Genomic DNA, 17,784 nt, shown 5'->3' with positions numbered 1-17,784 from the left:
ATCCATCCATCCATCCATCCATCCATCCATCCATCCATCCATCCATCCACACAACATATGTGTATATATATATATATATGTGTATATATGTATATATGTATATATGAATATATAACCTCAAAGCCTTGCTTCCATAGTGACATACTTCCTATAATAAGGACACATCTCCACCAATAAAGACACACCTCCTAATAGTGCCACTCCCTGTGGCCAGGCATTCAAATACATGAATCTATGTGGGCCAAACGTATTCAAACCACCACACTTCACTCCCTGGCCCTCTTAGCCTTGTAGATAGTACATAATGAAAAATGCATTTAGTCCAACTTCAAAAGTCCCCATAGTCTATCACAGTCTCAACAGTGTTTAAAAGTCCAAAGTTCAAAGTCTCTTCTGAGATTCATTTGGTCTCTTAACTGTAATCACCTATAAAATCAAAATAAAAGAACAAATCACATACTTCTAACATCATAAGATTTATGTTACCATTCTAAGATGTCATAGTGAGGAAATATGAGAACAAAACTAGACAAAACCAAATGGGCAGACTTTTCCAAACTCCATCACTGTGTCTGATGTCAAAGCACTCTTTAGATATCCAACTCCTTTCAGCTTTGTTGAATGTAACACACTTCTTTCTCTTGGGCTGGATCGCTCCCTGTTAGCAGCTTTCCTTGACACGTATCCCATGGTTCTGGGCTCTGGCATCTCTGACATCTTGGGGTCTTCAAGGCAACTCCAACTTCATAGCTTCATGCAATGGTCTCTCAGGGCCTCTATGCAGGGACACTTCTGCCACACATCTGGCCTTAATGACTTTTCTTACTTGTATAGGTTCCATAATCCTTTCTATTCTTGAATTTAAAGCCAGAGCCACGTGGTTGAAGCTGCCAAGTTCTGCTCCTTGCTAGGGCTGGAATATGGCTTCTTCATTCAGTTATATCTTCACCAGCTTCCTGTTGTCCATGATTTCCTTCACTGCCTAAGCTTGGCTGTCTTAGAACTTGCTCTGTAGACCATGCTGACCTTGAACTCAGAGATTTGTATGTCTCTGACTCCTGAATGCTGGAATTAAAGGTGTGCACTAACAAGCCTGGACTTTAATACCTTTTCACAAGAGGGAAGCTTATCTGAATAGGATCTTGTCCTCGAAGTCTCCACTTCCTTAATTCTAATTAACCTCTTTAATCTGGTTATCTTATTAAGCACAGGATTTAGTTTCATTCTACTTCCTGGTGCACCTTTAATACTTGAATCATATATTTTGCATTTTTTCCCTTCTCAGCTTGCTATGTTTGATCAAAATGCTCTTCATAAGAGTTTACCACAAGACAGAGTCTATGCTAGGCTGTTTTGAGATTTCCTTAATCTTAGTCTCTTCACTTTAGCTTCAGACAGATTCTTTAGACAAAGATTAAAAAGCAGCCACATTCTTCACCAAAATATCACAAGAATGATTTTGGGGAAACATACAAAAATTTTCCTCTGAAATTACTGAGCCAAGCCTCCACAGTTCAAATCACTCTCAGCACCACTGTCTATGTTCCTATTAGCATGGCCCTTTAAGTCACACTTAAATCATTCAACTGATTTTGTAATCCGTAGTCTCAAAGTCCACATTTCTCCAAACAAAAAAATGCCTCTCACAGCAATACCCCACAGTCTCAAAGTTCATATTCTTCTAGACGAAAAGATGGTCAGACTTATCATAGCAATACCCCAGTTCCTGGTACCAACTTCTGTCTTAGTTGGGTTTTATTGCTGTGAAGAAACTGGGGGGATCTGCCAGGCTGTGTTTCAGAGTTTAGACTATCAGTATAGTCACAAATAAGCATAATACTTGTCAGAGTCACTATGATACCTATCACTATCTTTGATTCTTTTTTGGAGGCTACAGGTAGTCTTTGGTGTTACAAGTGGTGAGGCCCTCAGCTCTCAGCCTTACCCTACCTCCACCCTTGTTTATAGTCCTGGCCTGACTTACTGTGTGTACTTTAGGGTTGTGGCAGCTGCAGCTTAGCAGCTGGCCATAGGACAAGGTCCTTGAGAGCTCTCTGCTAAGCATCTGAGCATTTGAGGCTTGCTCCTAATAATCCGTAACCTCTTTGGCTGTTGAAGATGAGTAAATAGAAAAGCATTTTAAAAACAAAGGCAGAGAGTGATGAATGTCTTATGAAAATCTGAATGTAAAGAAGACCTTTTGATGTTACAGAGTATTTTATATTACACAAGAGAATATAGCTCTTAATTCTCTGGAGGAAATCAAAGTCCACTATAACGTTAGCATTCTTCAGTAAATAGTACAGAATTTACTCCTGTGATGGTTAATCTTGACTGTGTGGGTGGTACCATTGTGTGGTCTTGGGTCTCATTCCAAAGTAGATGGAGAAAGCATGCTGAACATAAGCACCCATCATTCTCTGTTTGCTGACTGAGGCTACTGTGTGACCAGATATCTCACTTTCCTGCCACTATGCTTTCCCTACCTGATGGATGTGTCCTCATACTGTGAGACTCTTGCTTAAGATGTGTTGGTCAAGTATTTGTAGCCACAAGGAAAATAACTAATACATGTTCTCTAGCTAGTATAAAGAAAAATATCCTGTTGGTGTTGGGAATGGGGGTTGGGGATACCTGATTCAAAATCTTTTTTCTTTTGGGTGTCTTTGACTTTTCATTATGTTGGAAACAAAATCTTTTAAGAACTGCTAGTATTTAAGATGGGTAAATAGAAATGAACCACATGTGACATGAAATTAGAAGAAGAGGGGACTGTTTTGTAAGAGAGGGTACCCAGCTAAAGGAGATCAAGAGCATAGAGCAGTGCACTGTAAGATGGAAGTGAATAAGAACACACTGTGATGGCATATGTTAAAATGTCCTAATGAAACACATTACTTTCTCTGTGAATTTATGCTTAATAGAAATAAATTAAAAATGCATAAAATGAAAATTGTCATTGAAGATGCTTTTCAATTTGCACTTTTAAAAATATACTCAGTCAGTAAATAACCAAGAGAAATTGATAACAATGATTTTTTCTATAGAAAGATGAAAATTAATATTATACTTATTGTGGGAAAATAAAATATAGGCTGTATTTTTTGTTTTTCTGATGTGCACTTCTGCTTATTTTGTCTTTCTTGTTTGTCTTACGCAGAGGCAAATAAAACCTGCCTGGAAACAAATTTTCTTGCATGATTTATAGACAGAATTTTGTTAAAAACAACAGATCTTATATATCAGAGTTTCTGGTTTGCTGCCAGAAAAACTTGGGATTCATTACATGTTTGATTTTGAATTCAGTTTTGGTTGTTGTGTGTTTGGAAATCTTTCTGTATTGCTAAATTATGACTTATGCATTCAGTTACATGATTCTGTGATGGATAGTGACTCACAAATTAAGAAACTGGTTTGTAGATACAATGGTTCACAGTTCAGCTTTGCACCAGATTTGCTGTGATCCTTTGAAAATAAATCTTACTTTCTGGATCCTACCCTAAAGATCATGACCAAAAATATTAATGTTTTTAATGTGAAGAAATCCTTACTCTGGTGTTTTTACTTATAAACAGTGTTATGATCTATGTCCTCTGAAGATGTATGTATTAATAGAGATATCACTTAGTGTCCTTTGTATTTGATGATGATCTGTTATACTGTAAAAGCTCTAGGAATTAATTTGCATAACTGTAATGAATCTTTGTAAGTCAACCTATTATTGACATATAAATTTTAATATGAATCTGACAGTTTATTTCATACATATAGATTTTTAGTTATCTAAGAATAAATATTGAAAATAAAATCATGTTACTAAAAGTACTTTATTTGAATCTTAGTTGCTAAGTGCAATATTTAGGTTCAAAAAAGTATGTTTGTGTAGTTAACTCAGCCAAAATGGGCCTGGTCATGGCAGGGACAATGTGACTTGTTTCCTGTCCCTGGAACAGAGCCAGCAGGCCATAGTCCTCCAGGAGTGTCGATGGCTGCTGTGGGCGTAAGGCTTGTTTGTATAAAAAATATATATCTTACTTCATGTTCCTCCTTCTGGAAATATTTTCCCTGCCAAGGTAATTGGGAATGTTCTCCCTGCCAAGGTTAATGACTGATTCCCTGATAATTAGAAGAGGCACGAATCCAGGTGTCAAGGGTGTGTTTGTGTCTCAGCAAAATTGTAAAGACCATTTTGACCTTTAGGACAGATGCTGAGACCTTCAGGATAGCCCTTAACCCTGCAGGAAAGATCTCTGAAAACACTGAGTTCAAGAATATATAACTTCTCAACTATGCAAAATATAAGGATGCAATATGAATTATGTAAGGAACTTCCAGATCTAAAAGAACAGAGGCACCTGCACTGTGAACCAGCTTGTCAGACATATAAAGGCAAGCAGATTCCTGAGTTCAAGGTCAGCCTAGAACTGAGCTAGTTTGGGGATAGGAGTGGTGGGGATCCCACCCAGCTAGCTCATTTTCTGTGCTTACAAAGACAGACAGATCTCTGAATTCCTTTGCAATGTTAAAAAAAAAATGTGCTTACTATCTCTAAAGAATCAAGTGTCTGGGGTTCTAGGATGCTGATTCATGTGATAATCAAAAGGGAACCTGGGATAGTGACTGAATTGATATAAAAGACTGGACTTTTGATCTGAAAGAGATGAGATATCCAGAGAGTGTTAGAATTGCAAGAAAAGCTGTCTGAAACAGAATAAAGAACGAGCTATCTCAGCAGAACATAGGCCATCAGCTTGTAACCCACAATTTGACTTTGTTTCACCACTCTCAAAAACACTCTTAGAACCACTCTGCAAGTCAAGGCTGGTTCTTGGCAAACTGAGTGTAGGTAAAATAAATATCTTACTATAGTTGTAATAATTTTCTGTTATAGCAGCAGACTTCAGCAGTTCCAACTGATACCATCTAGTTTGCAAAGCCTAAAATAGTTCCTGTATGGCCCTTTGTAGAAGAAATTTGTTGATGTATATGAAAGATAAATACAGTGTTTACATCCTGTTTGTGTACATTTTCTTGCCTTGGTGATAAGTCCTGGCCAGGACTTTTTCACCAGTTTCTGACTAGGAGTGGTGAATAATGAACATTGTTCTTTTGTTCTCTAACTCATAGGGAAGCACTCAATGCCTTATTATTAATGTCAAAGTTAGTTGTAGTTCTTTTACTGGCTCTTGGTTAATAAGATGAGAAGACTTCATTACCTTCCTAGTTTGTTGAAGGTTTTTAAAAAACATGAATGGGGCTGGAGAGATGGCTCAGCAGTTAAGAGCACTAACTGCTCTTCCAGAGGTCCTGAGTTCAATTCCCAGCAACCACATGGTGGCTCACAACCATCTGTAATGGGCATCCAATGCCCTCTCCTGAAGACAGAGACAGTGTACCTACATACATGAAATAAATAAATAAATCTTTAAAAAATAAAAATAAAAAAATAAAAAACATGAATGAATTATGAGTTTACATGTTTTGCATCAATTGATGAGATCCTGGAGACTTTCCTTTTTAATCTGTTAATATCATGGACTACGTTGACTTTTTTACCCTCTTCCAATGTTGAACTAGCTTTGCAGCCCCCAGACAATTTTCATTGGTTGTTATGTACCATTTTATTCATATAAATATATATATAAATATAAATAAAATTATATATGTATAATAGTGATTTGACTTTTATGTATTTGATTTATAATATATTTAATTATAATTGATATATTTATATATAAAGAGATTTGCTTAATATAGTTATGTGTATAACTATCATTTTAAACATTTAATCATCATACTAATAGTTAATAATTCTAGTGTATGATTATTATATAATATTAATAGTATGTGTATTTATTGGCATAAATAATAGTGAAGGTCAATACATTTTTATGCATGTACATAGTGCATTTTGATCATAATCATATCCTCCTATTACCCTCTTTTGTCCTCTTCTTCCTTTCATTAGTCCTTCCTTTTCTTCTCAGCTAGCTCCATTTCCTTCACTGAAGCTGTTTACAGGTTTATGGCACCTCACTGGTTACTTAACCATTGGTTAAAACATCTCTCTCTCCCCATCAATCTTTAACTGCATATAAATCCGCAGGGATGTGTAGGCCTCATGATCTCCTCACCCTTCTATCATAGAGTGTTTCTTTGTGAAGTCTTGTGCAGGTAATGACAGCTGCTATGAGTTCCAGGGTACTGTAGCCATGTAATGTCCAAAGGTCAGTGTTCCATTCCGTCCTCTAACTCTGGCTCTCAAATATTTTCTATCCTTTATTCCATGTTGTTACTGAGCCTTGGATGGATGATATAGTTGTCCCATTTATAGCTGGGCATTCAAAAGTCATTATTGTCAGTACTTTGAACACTTAATGAGACTCTGAAGTCACTGCTGATTGAGGCATAAAGGTATTATTACCATAGCTGATAGATAGTAGCACTAGTTTGTGAGTTAGTTATTGAGAAAGCAGTTTTACAGCCAAGTCCATGCCCATTTAGCAAGTGAAATACAATAGCTCTATACCTACCTCATCTGTGAACCTTTGACCAGGTTTGTGGGACTAGGTTTGAATTCTCTCCTGTGGACCAGGCAACAAATGTAGTAGAAAGTGATTGTTACCCTGATAACTGCTTTCTTGCCACTGTTGTACCAATGGATTCATTTGCCCAACTGGTCCCTAGCATTGCGTTAACATCCACAGCTGAGTCAGATTGTTGATGACAGTTTTTCTTTAGCAGGCTTCTTCCTAGTAGCTGATTTTCATTTGCTAACGTAGATATATTGCTTTGTGTTGCTGCAGATTGATCTCTGGGCCTTGTGCATGATAGACAGGTGCTCTACCATTGCAATCACATTCAAGATTTGCTAATATATAGTTGATATTTTTGTCTGTTTTTATTAACTGTAGTAAATAACCCTGTATACTGTGTTTAGATGTTACTCACTACTGTGTCTTGCTGCATTTTCATTTCAGTTTGAAATGTAAAATCAACCATTCCTCTTTGTATTTTTTTTTTTTAAAGACAGGATCCCATAATGAACTTTCAATATGAATAACTTGCACAATTAACTTGATAATGAAACAATATTTGCTTGCTATGTAGCTGAAGATGACTTTGAACTCCTGATCCCCTGTCTCCACTTCCCAAGTGCTAGGAGTTCAGATGTGTACTGCCATGGTACAGATGGTAGTGTGCTTTCTGGGCAAGCATGCAGGCCTGAGTTTAGATCCTAAGCTTAGACTCAGAAAAGAAGATGGCCACATAGAGTTCAGGCGATTAGTTGGCAAGTCTAGCTGTTATTTTTTTCTCACTATGAGATAACAAGTAATGAATCAAACATCATTTGTTGCCTGTCCTAAAACTTGTGATGTCTTGAAAAATAATTGGATTGTGTCAAAATGTTTAGTAAGTTGAATTTGTTAATATAATGCTAGATCATTCTCAGCATGTATACGTATCCAGCAGTGGAAAAAAATGGTAGAGAAATCATTCACTTAAAATATGCCAAGGACAGTATATTAAAAGTATCTCTTAAATTCAGACATGGTCTGGATAAATGTTTTGCTTTTCATTTTAGCTGATTTTAATGAACTATTGCTATACAATTTTATTCTCTTTTTATTTCTAATATTCAAATACATGATTTTATTCTTTCAGTCTGAGGGAAAAGGCCACAGCAGTGCTGGAGATGCAATATATGAAGTGGTGAGTCTGCAGAGAGAATCTGACAAGGAGGAGCCGGTCACCCCTACTAGTGGTGGGGGCCCAGTGTCACCCCAGGAGGATGAAGCAGAAGAGGGTAAGAAATTGAATGTATTCAGTTAGTCCATTTAAACAAATGCTTTGTTTAGAATCTTTAGAAGTGATATATGTGCACACGAGTTCTCATCTGAGGGGTTGAGTGATGTTATTCCTAGTGTCTGACATACTTATGTTAGATTTTTTGACATGCAGAAGGAGATTTGGTTCATTTGGTTCTTTCTTTGGTTGACCAGTCAGTCCCCAGTGCCACTTAAGCAGCTGTTTAAATTTAGCAATATTGCTGTGCTAGTTTGCTTCCTATTTGATTTCGAGTATTTCTGAAGTATTTAGTGAGAAGTTTCAAATTCTCTGAGGTATTTTTAGAATTTCAGTGATAGTGTTGTGCTTATCTTTGACATTTTGCATTTCTAACCTGTGTTTGTTGTTGGTCTATTTGTTACTACTCACTGCTGAAAGAGCAAAGCCCCTCACATCATCTGGCTGTAGACATGACACTTTTTTATTGTAACTAGGGCTAGAATGACAGGTATTAGCACGAATAAAGTATTGCTTCCAGAATGGGGTTTGTTAACAGCAAATTTCTTTTTTCCTTTTAAAAGATTTTTATTTGGTTTGTATTTATGTATGTGTATATATACATACATAAATACAAACTAGCAGTGGGTAGTGGACGATCCTGTGCAAGAGCAGCAAGTGGTTGAAACAGCATGTATTAATATTTCATATTTTTCATGTATGACTAGTAGTCAATCAGAAAGTTGTGCCTCATCCAGTTATCACCTGAAGAACTTTTGAGTAACTGGACCAGTTAGATCTTGTAAAGAATGTGATGAATATTTATATGAAATTATTTTTGTTTATGTGGAGTCATTGGGCATCAAAAGACAATACAGAGAAGATGTAACAGATTATAAAAGATTATATGAAAGACTTAGCATCTTAAATATTTTCCTAACTCTGACAACTCAACAAAAAAGGAGAAGCAAAAAGCATAATTTTTTTATGTTGAATATGTATTTTGGAACTTCACTAAGCCCTTTTATTCATTTTAAGTGTTTTGGTGATATCTAGAATTTCTAACTTTTGAGATCTTGTAGTATGTAAATAGGAACAACTTAACCCCACCCCTTTGTATTATCTGGATTATTTTACATATTTTTTTTTTAGCTAAGAATTCTAGTCCTGTGTTAGGTAAAATTGGCAAGAGTTAGTGCAGTTCTTCCAGATCTTAGAAGTGTTTTCAAATTTTCTTACCTAGCAGATTACCTTTGGGTTTGTCACATTTGGCCTTTATTGTGTTGAGGTACGTTTCTTTTATAGCTAATGTGTTGAATGATTTTAAGAGAAGGCATGCTGAATTTTTCGTTGTGTTTCCTGCATCTGTTGAAATGATTTTACCATTTTTGCCTGTTGTGTTATTAATGTGGTGACACACATAGTTGTTGGTTCTAGAGATGTAGTCTAGTTGTTTATAGTCAGTTACCCCACTTTACAGTGCTATTGAGTTGGCTTTGCCATTAAAGTTTTGTCATCTTTGTCCAGGACAGTTATTGGCTTCTATTTGTTTTATACTGTTTGAATGATTTTGTGTCAAGGCACTGTGTTCTCATAGGTTGAGTTTGATGTACTCCTTCAATTTGGGGAGTAGTTTAAATAGAGGTGGGGTTGATTTTTTTTGTTTTTTTGTTTTTTTCTGTAAAGGCTTAGTAAAATTCAGTGTGAACCTCTAGGTCTTGGTTTTTCTTTCTTAGGATATGTTTAATTATTCATTCAATTTGACTATACAATACTAGTCTGGTCAGCTTTTTTGTTTCTTAGGATCCAATCTTTTTGTTGTTGTTTTTATTTGTTTCAACCTCACTTTGTTTTTATTGTCTGGCTTTACAGAAATATAAAATTATATACATACATATTTCATATTTATTTTGTTTTTATTTATTTATTTTTATTATTATTTTATTTATTTACAATCCAGCTGTTACTCCCCTTGCCAGTCCCGCCTCCCACAGTTCCTCATCCCATTCCTCCACCCCCCTCCCCCATCTCTGAGAGGGTGCTTCTTCCCCACTAGGCCTCCTGCCTCTCTGGGGCCTCAAGTCTCTCTAGGATTGACTTCTCCTATGGAGGCCAGACCAGGCAGTCCTCTGCTATATATGTGGTAGGACCTTCGACCAGCTCATGTACGCTGTCTGGTTGGTGGCTCAGTGTCTGGTAGTTCCCAGGGTTATGGGTTAGTTGAGACTACTAGTTGTCGTCTCCTCCTCCTCCTCCTCCTCCTCCTCCTCCTCCTCCTCCTCCTCCTCTTCCTCCTCTTCCTCTTCCTCCTCCTCCTCTTTTTCCGCCTCTTTGTCTTCTTCTTCTTCTTTTTTGACTACTAGTCTTCTTATGGGGTCACCCTCCCTTTCACTTTCTTCAGTCCTTCCCCTATTCAACCATAGGGGTTCCCAACTTCAGTGCAATGGTTGGGTATAAGTATCTGCATCTGTCTCAGTAAGCTGCTGGTAAGGCCTCTCAGAGGACAGCTATGTTAGGCTCCTGTCTATAAACCACATCATAGCATCAGTAATAGTGTCAGGCCTTGGTGTTCCACTCCCACCCTCACCCGCCATGAGATGGATCCCAAGTTGGTTCGGTCACTGGACCAACTTTCTCAGTCTTTTCTCCATTTTTGTCCCTGCAGTTCTTTTAGACAGGAACAGTTCTGGTTCAGAAAGTTTGACTGTGGGTTGGTAACCTCCACTCAAGGCCCTGTCTATTGGAGTTCCCTCTCTCACAGTTGAGCCTTTTGGCTAAGATCACCTCCCTTGAGTCCTGAGAGTCTCTCACCTCCCAGGTTTCTGGTGCTTCCTAGAGGGTCCCCTAACCCCCCACCCCCTGAGGTTTCACATTTCTGCTGTCCTTCTGGGCTTCTCACCTATCCCAGCCCCCTATACCTGATCCTTTTCCCCTTCCCTCCTATCTCTTACTCAAGTCCCTCCCTCCTTTTACTTCCCATGATTAGTTTCTTCCCCCTTCTAAGTGGAATTGAAGCATCCTCACTTGGACCTTTCTGCCTACAGTCTGTGGGTTGTATTCTAGGTATTCTGTACTTTTTGGCTAATATCCACTTATTAGTGAAAATATACCATGTATGTCCTTTTTTCGCCTGGGTTATCTCACTCAGGATGAAGCCCATGGGACTTTATGAAACAGGAAATGAGGCATTCTCCTTTAAACCACCAGCCAGGTAGAATGCTATTTTTCATTTCTTGAAATGTAGCATTTTTAATATTACCTTTGACGATAAGAAAGTTGTGTATTCTAGATAGTAGTATTACAGATTTCCTAGTTTGAATAATCCTTGGATCTTAACAATCAACCCATGGGTGGGGTGGGGAAGACAGTGTAGTGAAGGTATAGGGTGGAGAATCTGAAGCAGATAGTACTCTCCCTTGTCATATGGAACAGAAATACCCTTGGGGTAAGAACTCAAAGAAGTCTCTGGTCTCTGTGAGAGTGATTCAAAGAAAGTGAGAATGGGCCTTGTTTTGGGTTGAAGAGTAGAGAGAGATTAGGGAAAACTGTTTGGATTACCCTTTCAAGAAATTGGTGAATATATTGAACTAAAAACACTAGGTTATTCTGGCCAGCTGAGAGCATTATTAGGATACAAGAGATTTGACTGTCTTTGTAGTTAGACAGGGAAAGCTGAAAAAAGAAAGGAATTCACATACCCAGTTCTTAAGCATAGGCTTCCTGACTTGCTTCTGTGTCTTTATAAATGCTGCTTCCTCTGCTTAGCAGGCTTCTTCTACTTATGTCCACCTGAGTAAGCCTTTTCAACAGAGGTATGTTAACAGCTAAAACAAAAACAGTAATTTTAGTATAATAGCAGTGCCTATACTTAGAAATGTTTCAAAATATTTTCTATGACAGCTTTTAGTAGGTTACTCAGACAAATGGTATTTAAAGTGTAGCGTAGAGAGACTAAGGAAGAGTTTTGCAAATCCATATATTACAGTGTAGTGATAAAAGTAGATAAAATTGTCAGAAAGAGCCATTTCAGGATTTTGAAAAGCTACCCAAAGATGGTGACCAGTCAGTTCAGTAGGAAAACTATTGAAGTTTGTAGAGATTTATTATAGTGGACTCAGTGATAATGTAGCTCCAAAGAATACACCTGCACATCCCCAACACTGATTTATTCTTATGATACTGTTGAAAACAAAACCCCAAACCAGCATTGCTTTTGATTCTGGAAAGGATTTATTTCATGGGAACAGAATATGAAAAAACATTGTCTCTGAAGCATTGTTGGGAATACTAGTTATACTTTTTATAGCAACAGAATAGGAATTCTGGTTGAAAATCATAGATTGGCCAAGATCTCAGAAGTAAGTGGAGCTTTAGGAACTTCTATGTATAGGGGGTAGTTTAGCAAGCTGTGTACATGTGTAAGACTATCTACTTCCTGGAGATAACAGAGAAGATTTGACCAATTACAGATCACCATGCTGACCATGAACAATAGAGTACTGTTTCCAGAATTATGTCTAATGGTTTTCTTCATTCTTTTCTGTTATGTAGTGAGTACCCTTTTCTCATGTATGGTAAATGACTGTCATATAGCCAAGTCTTCATTCTTCCCTCATCAAAAGGTGGAAGGAACTCTTAAACTTGGAATCTGGCAATGAAGACTCCAATACTACTTGGCCCTCTCTGATTTCTTCTTTTTACTCTGTCTTCTTTAGTCTGAGTCTCTCACATCAACTATCCTTTTGAAGTGAGTTGTGTTACTTCACTTAGAAGTATTGGTGTTCCTAGGCCTGGCATAGTGGTTCATGCCTTTAATCCTATCCTAGCACGTGGGGGGCAGAGATAAGTGGATTTCTGTGAGACTGAGGCCAGTCTGGTTCCAGGAAGTTCCAGGCCATCCAGGGCTACATACATAGTGAGACCCTGTCTGAGGATGAATTAGAAATGTTTGTGTTTCTCACTTTATTTGCACTTTATTTAGTTCTATTATTATGGCTCTCAATCCTGTTTTTACCCTTTTGATTTAGTTTTCCACCATTTTATTTTCTACCTCAGAAATTTTACACTTGTCCATTCACTATTTTTTTGTTATTATTATTTTTAATCAATTCACACTGTTTTTCTGTCTCCTGTCTCTCTGTCCCTCTTGTCTCTGTTTCCCTCTCTCTCTGTATTTGTGCATTGTCTCTTATATGTTATAGACACTTTGTGTGCATATGGAACCTGTAGGGATCAGAAGATAAGCTGTAGGAGTAAGTTCTTCTTCCAGCATGAGGTTTCTGTGGAACTTTCCTTTGCTTGGCTTAGATTTTTTTTTTTTTTGTTCTTTCTCTGCCCTCTTGTCAGCCTTTTTTTTTTTCTTTTTTTTTTTAAATGCGAGTTTTTCATGAGATCTTGCCTGCTTAGTACTATAAGTAATAATAAAAAAAAGAAACAGGTAATTAATAGCTATGTCTTCACAATGACTCAGTATTTAGTACTAGAAAAGAAAAATAAAGGTAATATTTGTAGAATTGAATTGAAAAGTATGAAAAACATATATTGAAAATTCTAATTTCTCATGATCTTATACTATTAGAATACAAGCAAAACATTTCTATTTTTCTTTAAATTTTTCTCTACTTTTTTTTTCACAGTTTTTGATTGTATGAGATGCTACCTTGTCTTTTGAAAATCTATCAGCTATCACCTCTGTAAAACTACAAAAGTCACAGAGTAGGAAGTAATAGAGTCTTTTCTTTTATAGTTAGGCGTTCATGCATTTTCAATACACTGTATTATTAGTTCAGTAATTGACATTCTTGTCAGCACACACATCAAAAGTTAGAGCTGGAGGTGGCATAGAAATGTCTGCCTGCTGGGGGAATTGGAGTACTCTTTTTTATTTAATTATTTTCAACAATTTGCCTGTCAAAGCAAAAGTGGAAGTATAAGTCACTCTATATTGTCTTACTTTAGTCTGTAATTTAACTACAAGGGGAATACAGATTCAGAGTGACTAAAATTGACTTTAATTTTCTGGGAAAAATCTAAAGTTAAATGAATTAATGTATCTTTGCATATTTATCAAATGCTGTTCAAAAAGTGGGCTAGAGGGAATTACTTTGAATTCAGGAATCTTATCAGGAAGCTAGTGCACAAAATAAGTGTAGTAAAAATTTAAAAATGATACATCAATTACTTTTAGTTAATCTGATTCACAGTAAAATTAAATAACCTTTTATATTTATTATAATCTGTTTGTTGTTATATTTGGTGAGAAATATTTATTTATCTCAGTTTGGCTTTCAAACTTGTAGTCTCCTGTCTTTGCTTCCCAAATGCTGGGAATTTAGGTCTGTGACACCATAACTAGATAAAATGGTTGTCTTTTAAAAAGTTCCCCTCTACTAATTGGGAAGAGAAAAGGACCAGAAGCAAGCATGAGGGTAGAAAAGAGAGGATAAAGGGATGGCCGTGTACATGTGATAAAAATGTGTGATGCACACATATGATTGTAACTTTAATTTTTTCAAACTCTGTTTCTAATAATGGTTCTTAAACACTTTAACCCCCCTCTTAGCCTACCATCCACTGGAGGTGGTGGAAAAGAAAGGATACAAGGGAAGTGGACCTATTTAGAAAGGCTTTTTGGAGCAACTCCTGTCTGTGTTGTCTGGAAATTGACAGTTTAGTTCACAGGTTAGCAGTTAGTTAGTTCACAGCTTGATCCACTTACAAACACTTCACAGATACACCAGCAGTCCAGTTCAGTAGAGTCAGGATAGCAAACATGAATCAGCAGCAGTGGCACTACCTAGCAGTAGTGCCAGGCCTTGCATATGTCTACAGGAGGGATCAGGAGGTAGACGAGAAGTTCTTGGCTGTGCCACTCTCAGGGAAGCAAAGATCAGCGAAGATGTGAGACCAATTAAGTGTTACCCAGTTAGCTCTAGAAACAAGCCAAGCTTAGCCTCTGTCACTGTCTATAAAGTCCTTTTTATACTCCCTCCAAACATCCCTTGCCCTCTATGGGTCTTGTCTCAGCATGTGTCTTGTCTCAGCATATGCTTCTGTCTCAGCTGACATCACTCTGGCAATCAGCCTGAGTTTGCAGAAGCAGCTAGAAACTCCAGCAGACAACCAGAAGGTTTTTGGTGTGTTTTTCTGTATGGAGCCCCAAAAAATGGAGCTCATCTATGCAGTGCAAGGCAGACCAATACATGCATGTTGTTAGAGAAGAATCCTCTATCACATGCTTGCTTTAAGCAGAATATCCTTTCACTTGTGTCTGCTTCAGCCAAAACTGTTCCTTTACGAGTCTGCCTTAGCCTTTCACCTTTATCCATTTCAGTTCCTTTATGTGTTTGCCCCAGTGAAACACCATCCAATTGACTTTCCAAAGAACCCATAAATTTCTACTTCATGTGATGGTGTCATAATGAAGTCTAATATTTTGTTCAATGGATATATTCTAGTGAAAATTAAAAATAAATTTCCCCTGACTTTAAAGACTATTAGCTGATCAATCTATTATTGACTCATAACCAGAGAGTAAACTAGTCTTAAACAGTGATGTGCATTTTCCGGTAGCCTCTTAATCCTTAGTCTCATTAGACAGAAGGGAGTCACCAATAGCAGTTACCATACAGGCCATTTCAGGAACAAAAGTTGTTTCTATATGGCAGTTACTTAGGGAGGCCCAGCCACACAGCTGTTAAGTCACCTTGCTCTTTTGATCTACTCAGAAAAGTATAACTTTTTCTGTTTGTTTTTTTTTTTTTTTCTCTTCCTAGAACCTGGGCATGCTTCCCCTGACACTGTAGGCTTTCTCACTCTTTTTCTCTGAGTACCCCTCCACCCCTTCTGCCATGTGGCTGCTTGCTGAACATGCTGGACTGTGACTTCAAAGGCATGGCTTTCTCTCTTTTCTCCATTGCCAAGTTACAGCTTGCCTGTTCTATTTTTTCCTTGTTTTTCCTGTCTCTTAAACTTTAATAAAACTGTCCTTGAGCTTTAAAACCAAAATTCTTTGTATTCAAATTGAGAACATATAGAAAACATTAAAAAAAAAAAGAGCTGTTTATAAAAGTGACAGCTGTATAGCCAGAGGCTAAAACACTGTTTCTCTGAAGTGTAGAGTATGTGTACCCTTTGCTGGAAGTTGTTTTTTTTTTTTTTTTTAATGCCTCATTTTTTACATTGTTGACTCATTAGTCCTCATTTCACTCACATAAGATAAAATAGATATGGTTGTATTGTTTTATGGGTAGGGCATTTAAAATTGGTAGAAAATTCTTTAGAACTTAGTGTCTTATTTAAGTGACAACATTTTTGAATTTGGTAGATTGAAATCTGACTTACATGCCAGCAGAATCTGAAATACATCTTTGAGGCAGAATGAGATTGGAGAGGCAAGTTGGCAGCAGTTGGTGGAGAGCCTGGAAGAAACCTGGACTGTGTGGGTTCCTGTCAAAGCCTTCTCAAGGCTTTGAGCTAGGTCCTACCATCATCAGCAAAGACTAGTTTGAGTTAGAGTGATCCAGCTGGAAGCAAGATATATAAAGTACACTAAATTGAAGAGCCTATGATATATAAATCTAATTTGAATAGATAAAGCCTAAAGTAATACACTAGCTTAGAAATAAAGACTGAGTTTAGAGCATTAATTGACAGGAAAAGATAACCGAGTGGTACTTGTCTCTATTCAAAGGCTCTACTTTTTTAGATTGCCCTCCAAGGGGCAGCTTTATGTATTAATTAATTTCACTAAGTTTTCAAACGTTTGTATATTTACTGTATTTTGATTCTAAGTTTCTGTAAGGAAAAAATTTATTGTTTATATTTTAGTAGGAATAAACATTTTAAATCATGGTGGAAGTTCATAAATACTTTGAAATATGTTAGTTTGTATTGTATTTGACCCAGGTATAAGTCAAGTGCCAAGTCACTTAAATCCTAGACGAATTAAGAATGTCTTTTGATCTTCTCTTCAAATTATCAGACATGGTTTTTTTTGTTGTTGTTTATTTGGTTGTTTTAACAAAACAAAACAAAACCCAACATCAACAACAAAACTGATTTAGCCAGTGGATGGTTGACCATGATTAAATCCTATATCAGCTGAACTCATGTATTCAATATTAATTTCCTACCTGTGCTTTTTAGTTTTAAATGTTTCAAATAAAAATAGCAGTGCTAAATTATGGAATATAAGTTGTTACAGTCCAACCTTACTCTATTTTAAGGCATAATTTGTATATCTACTTAAATAAAATACTTTCTGACACATAATGTTAGACAAACATAAAATAATGTGTTTCCAAGACTGAGATGGCTCCGCACTCCGCACTCGAGAGAGCTCATTGTTCTTCCAGAGGAGCTGAGCTCAGCTCCCAGCACTCACTCACGCGAGGGTTCACAGCCGTGTGTAACTCGAGCTCCAGGGGGTTAGACATCTTCTGGCTACCTCTTGTCCCCCAAATCAATAGTTAAATTAGTAAGATGACATGATTCCTTTAGGCTTTATCAAATAACCTTAGAGTTATTTGTCTCTCCTTCTCCCTCCACCTGTTCCCTCCCTATTCTCCCCTTCTCCTCTTCCCTCCTTCGCTCTCCTCCTTCCTCACACTACTTGTCTATGGTTGGCTTTAATTCCTGTGTATATTGAATCCCATTGAATAATTTATTTCATGAGCCTATAGCTTGCAATATTCTGCCTTCACGTTTTTCATTTAATTTTCAATTTAAAAATTATTTATGTACATTTTTCTTTTTTATCTGCATGTAAGTTTACACATAATGTGGATGCCTGATGCCTACAAAGAACAAAAAAGGGCATTGAATCCCCTGGAATTCATTGAGCCATCATGTATGTGCTGGCAACCCAACTCACATCCTGTGGAAGAGCAGCCATTGCTCATAACTGTTGAGCTGTTCGCCAGTCTTTTCAAAAATCTTTTAAAATGTAAATGCATTGCATATATTTCGAAGAGAATTTAAGAAGTGAATTTTTAAGTT

At 37.0% G+C, this 17,784-nt stretch overlaps 1 protein-coding gene across 4 annotated transcripts in view; it reads left to right on the top strand.

The window, feature by feature from the left end:
* Positions 1–17,784, top strand: part of Rabgap1l (RAB GTPase activating protein 1 like) — a 567,726-nt gene that overhangs the window by 107,282 nt on the left and 442,660 nt on the right. For all 4 annotated transcript variants that reach the window (XM_028758413.1, XM_028758415.1, XM_028758421.1 and 1 more), the window contains one exon: positions 7,666–7,807. In XM_028758413.1, the coding sequence (XP_028614246.1) occupies positions 7,666–7,807 (142 nt within the window). The remainder of the gene's footprint in view (positions 1–7,665; positions 7,808–17,784) is intronic.

Source organism: Grammomys surdaster, unplaced genomic scaffold, assembly GCF_004785775.1.
Source record: "Grammomys surdaster isolate TR1022 unplaced genomic scaffold, NIH_TR_1.0 130, whole genome shotgun sequence".
Lineage (NCBI taxonomy): Eukaryota > Metazoa > Chordata > Mammalia > Rodentia > Muridae > Grammomys > Grammomys surdaster.
Note: the sequence above shows the minus strand (reverse complement) of the source record. Positions and strands in the feature narration are given on the sequence as shown.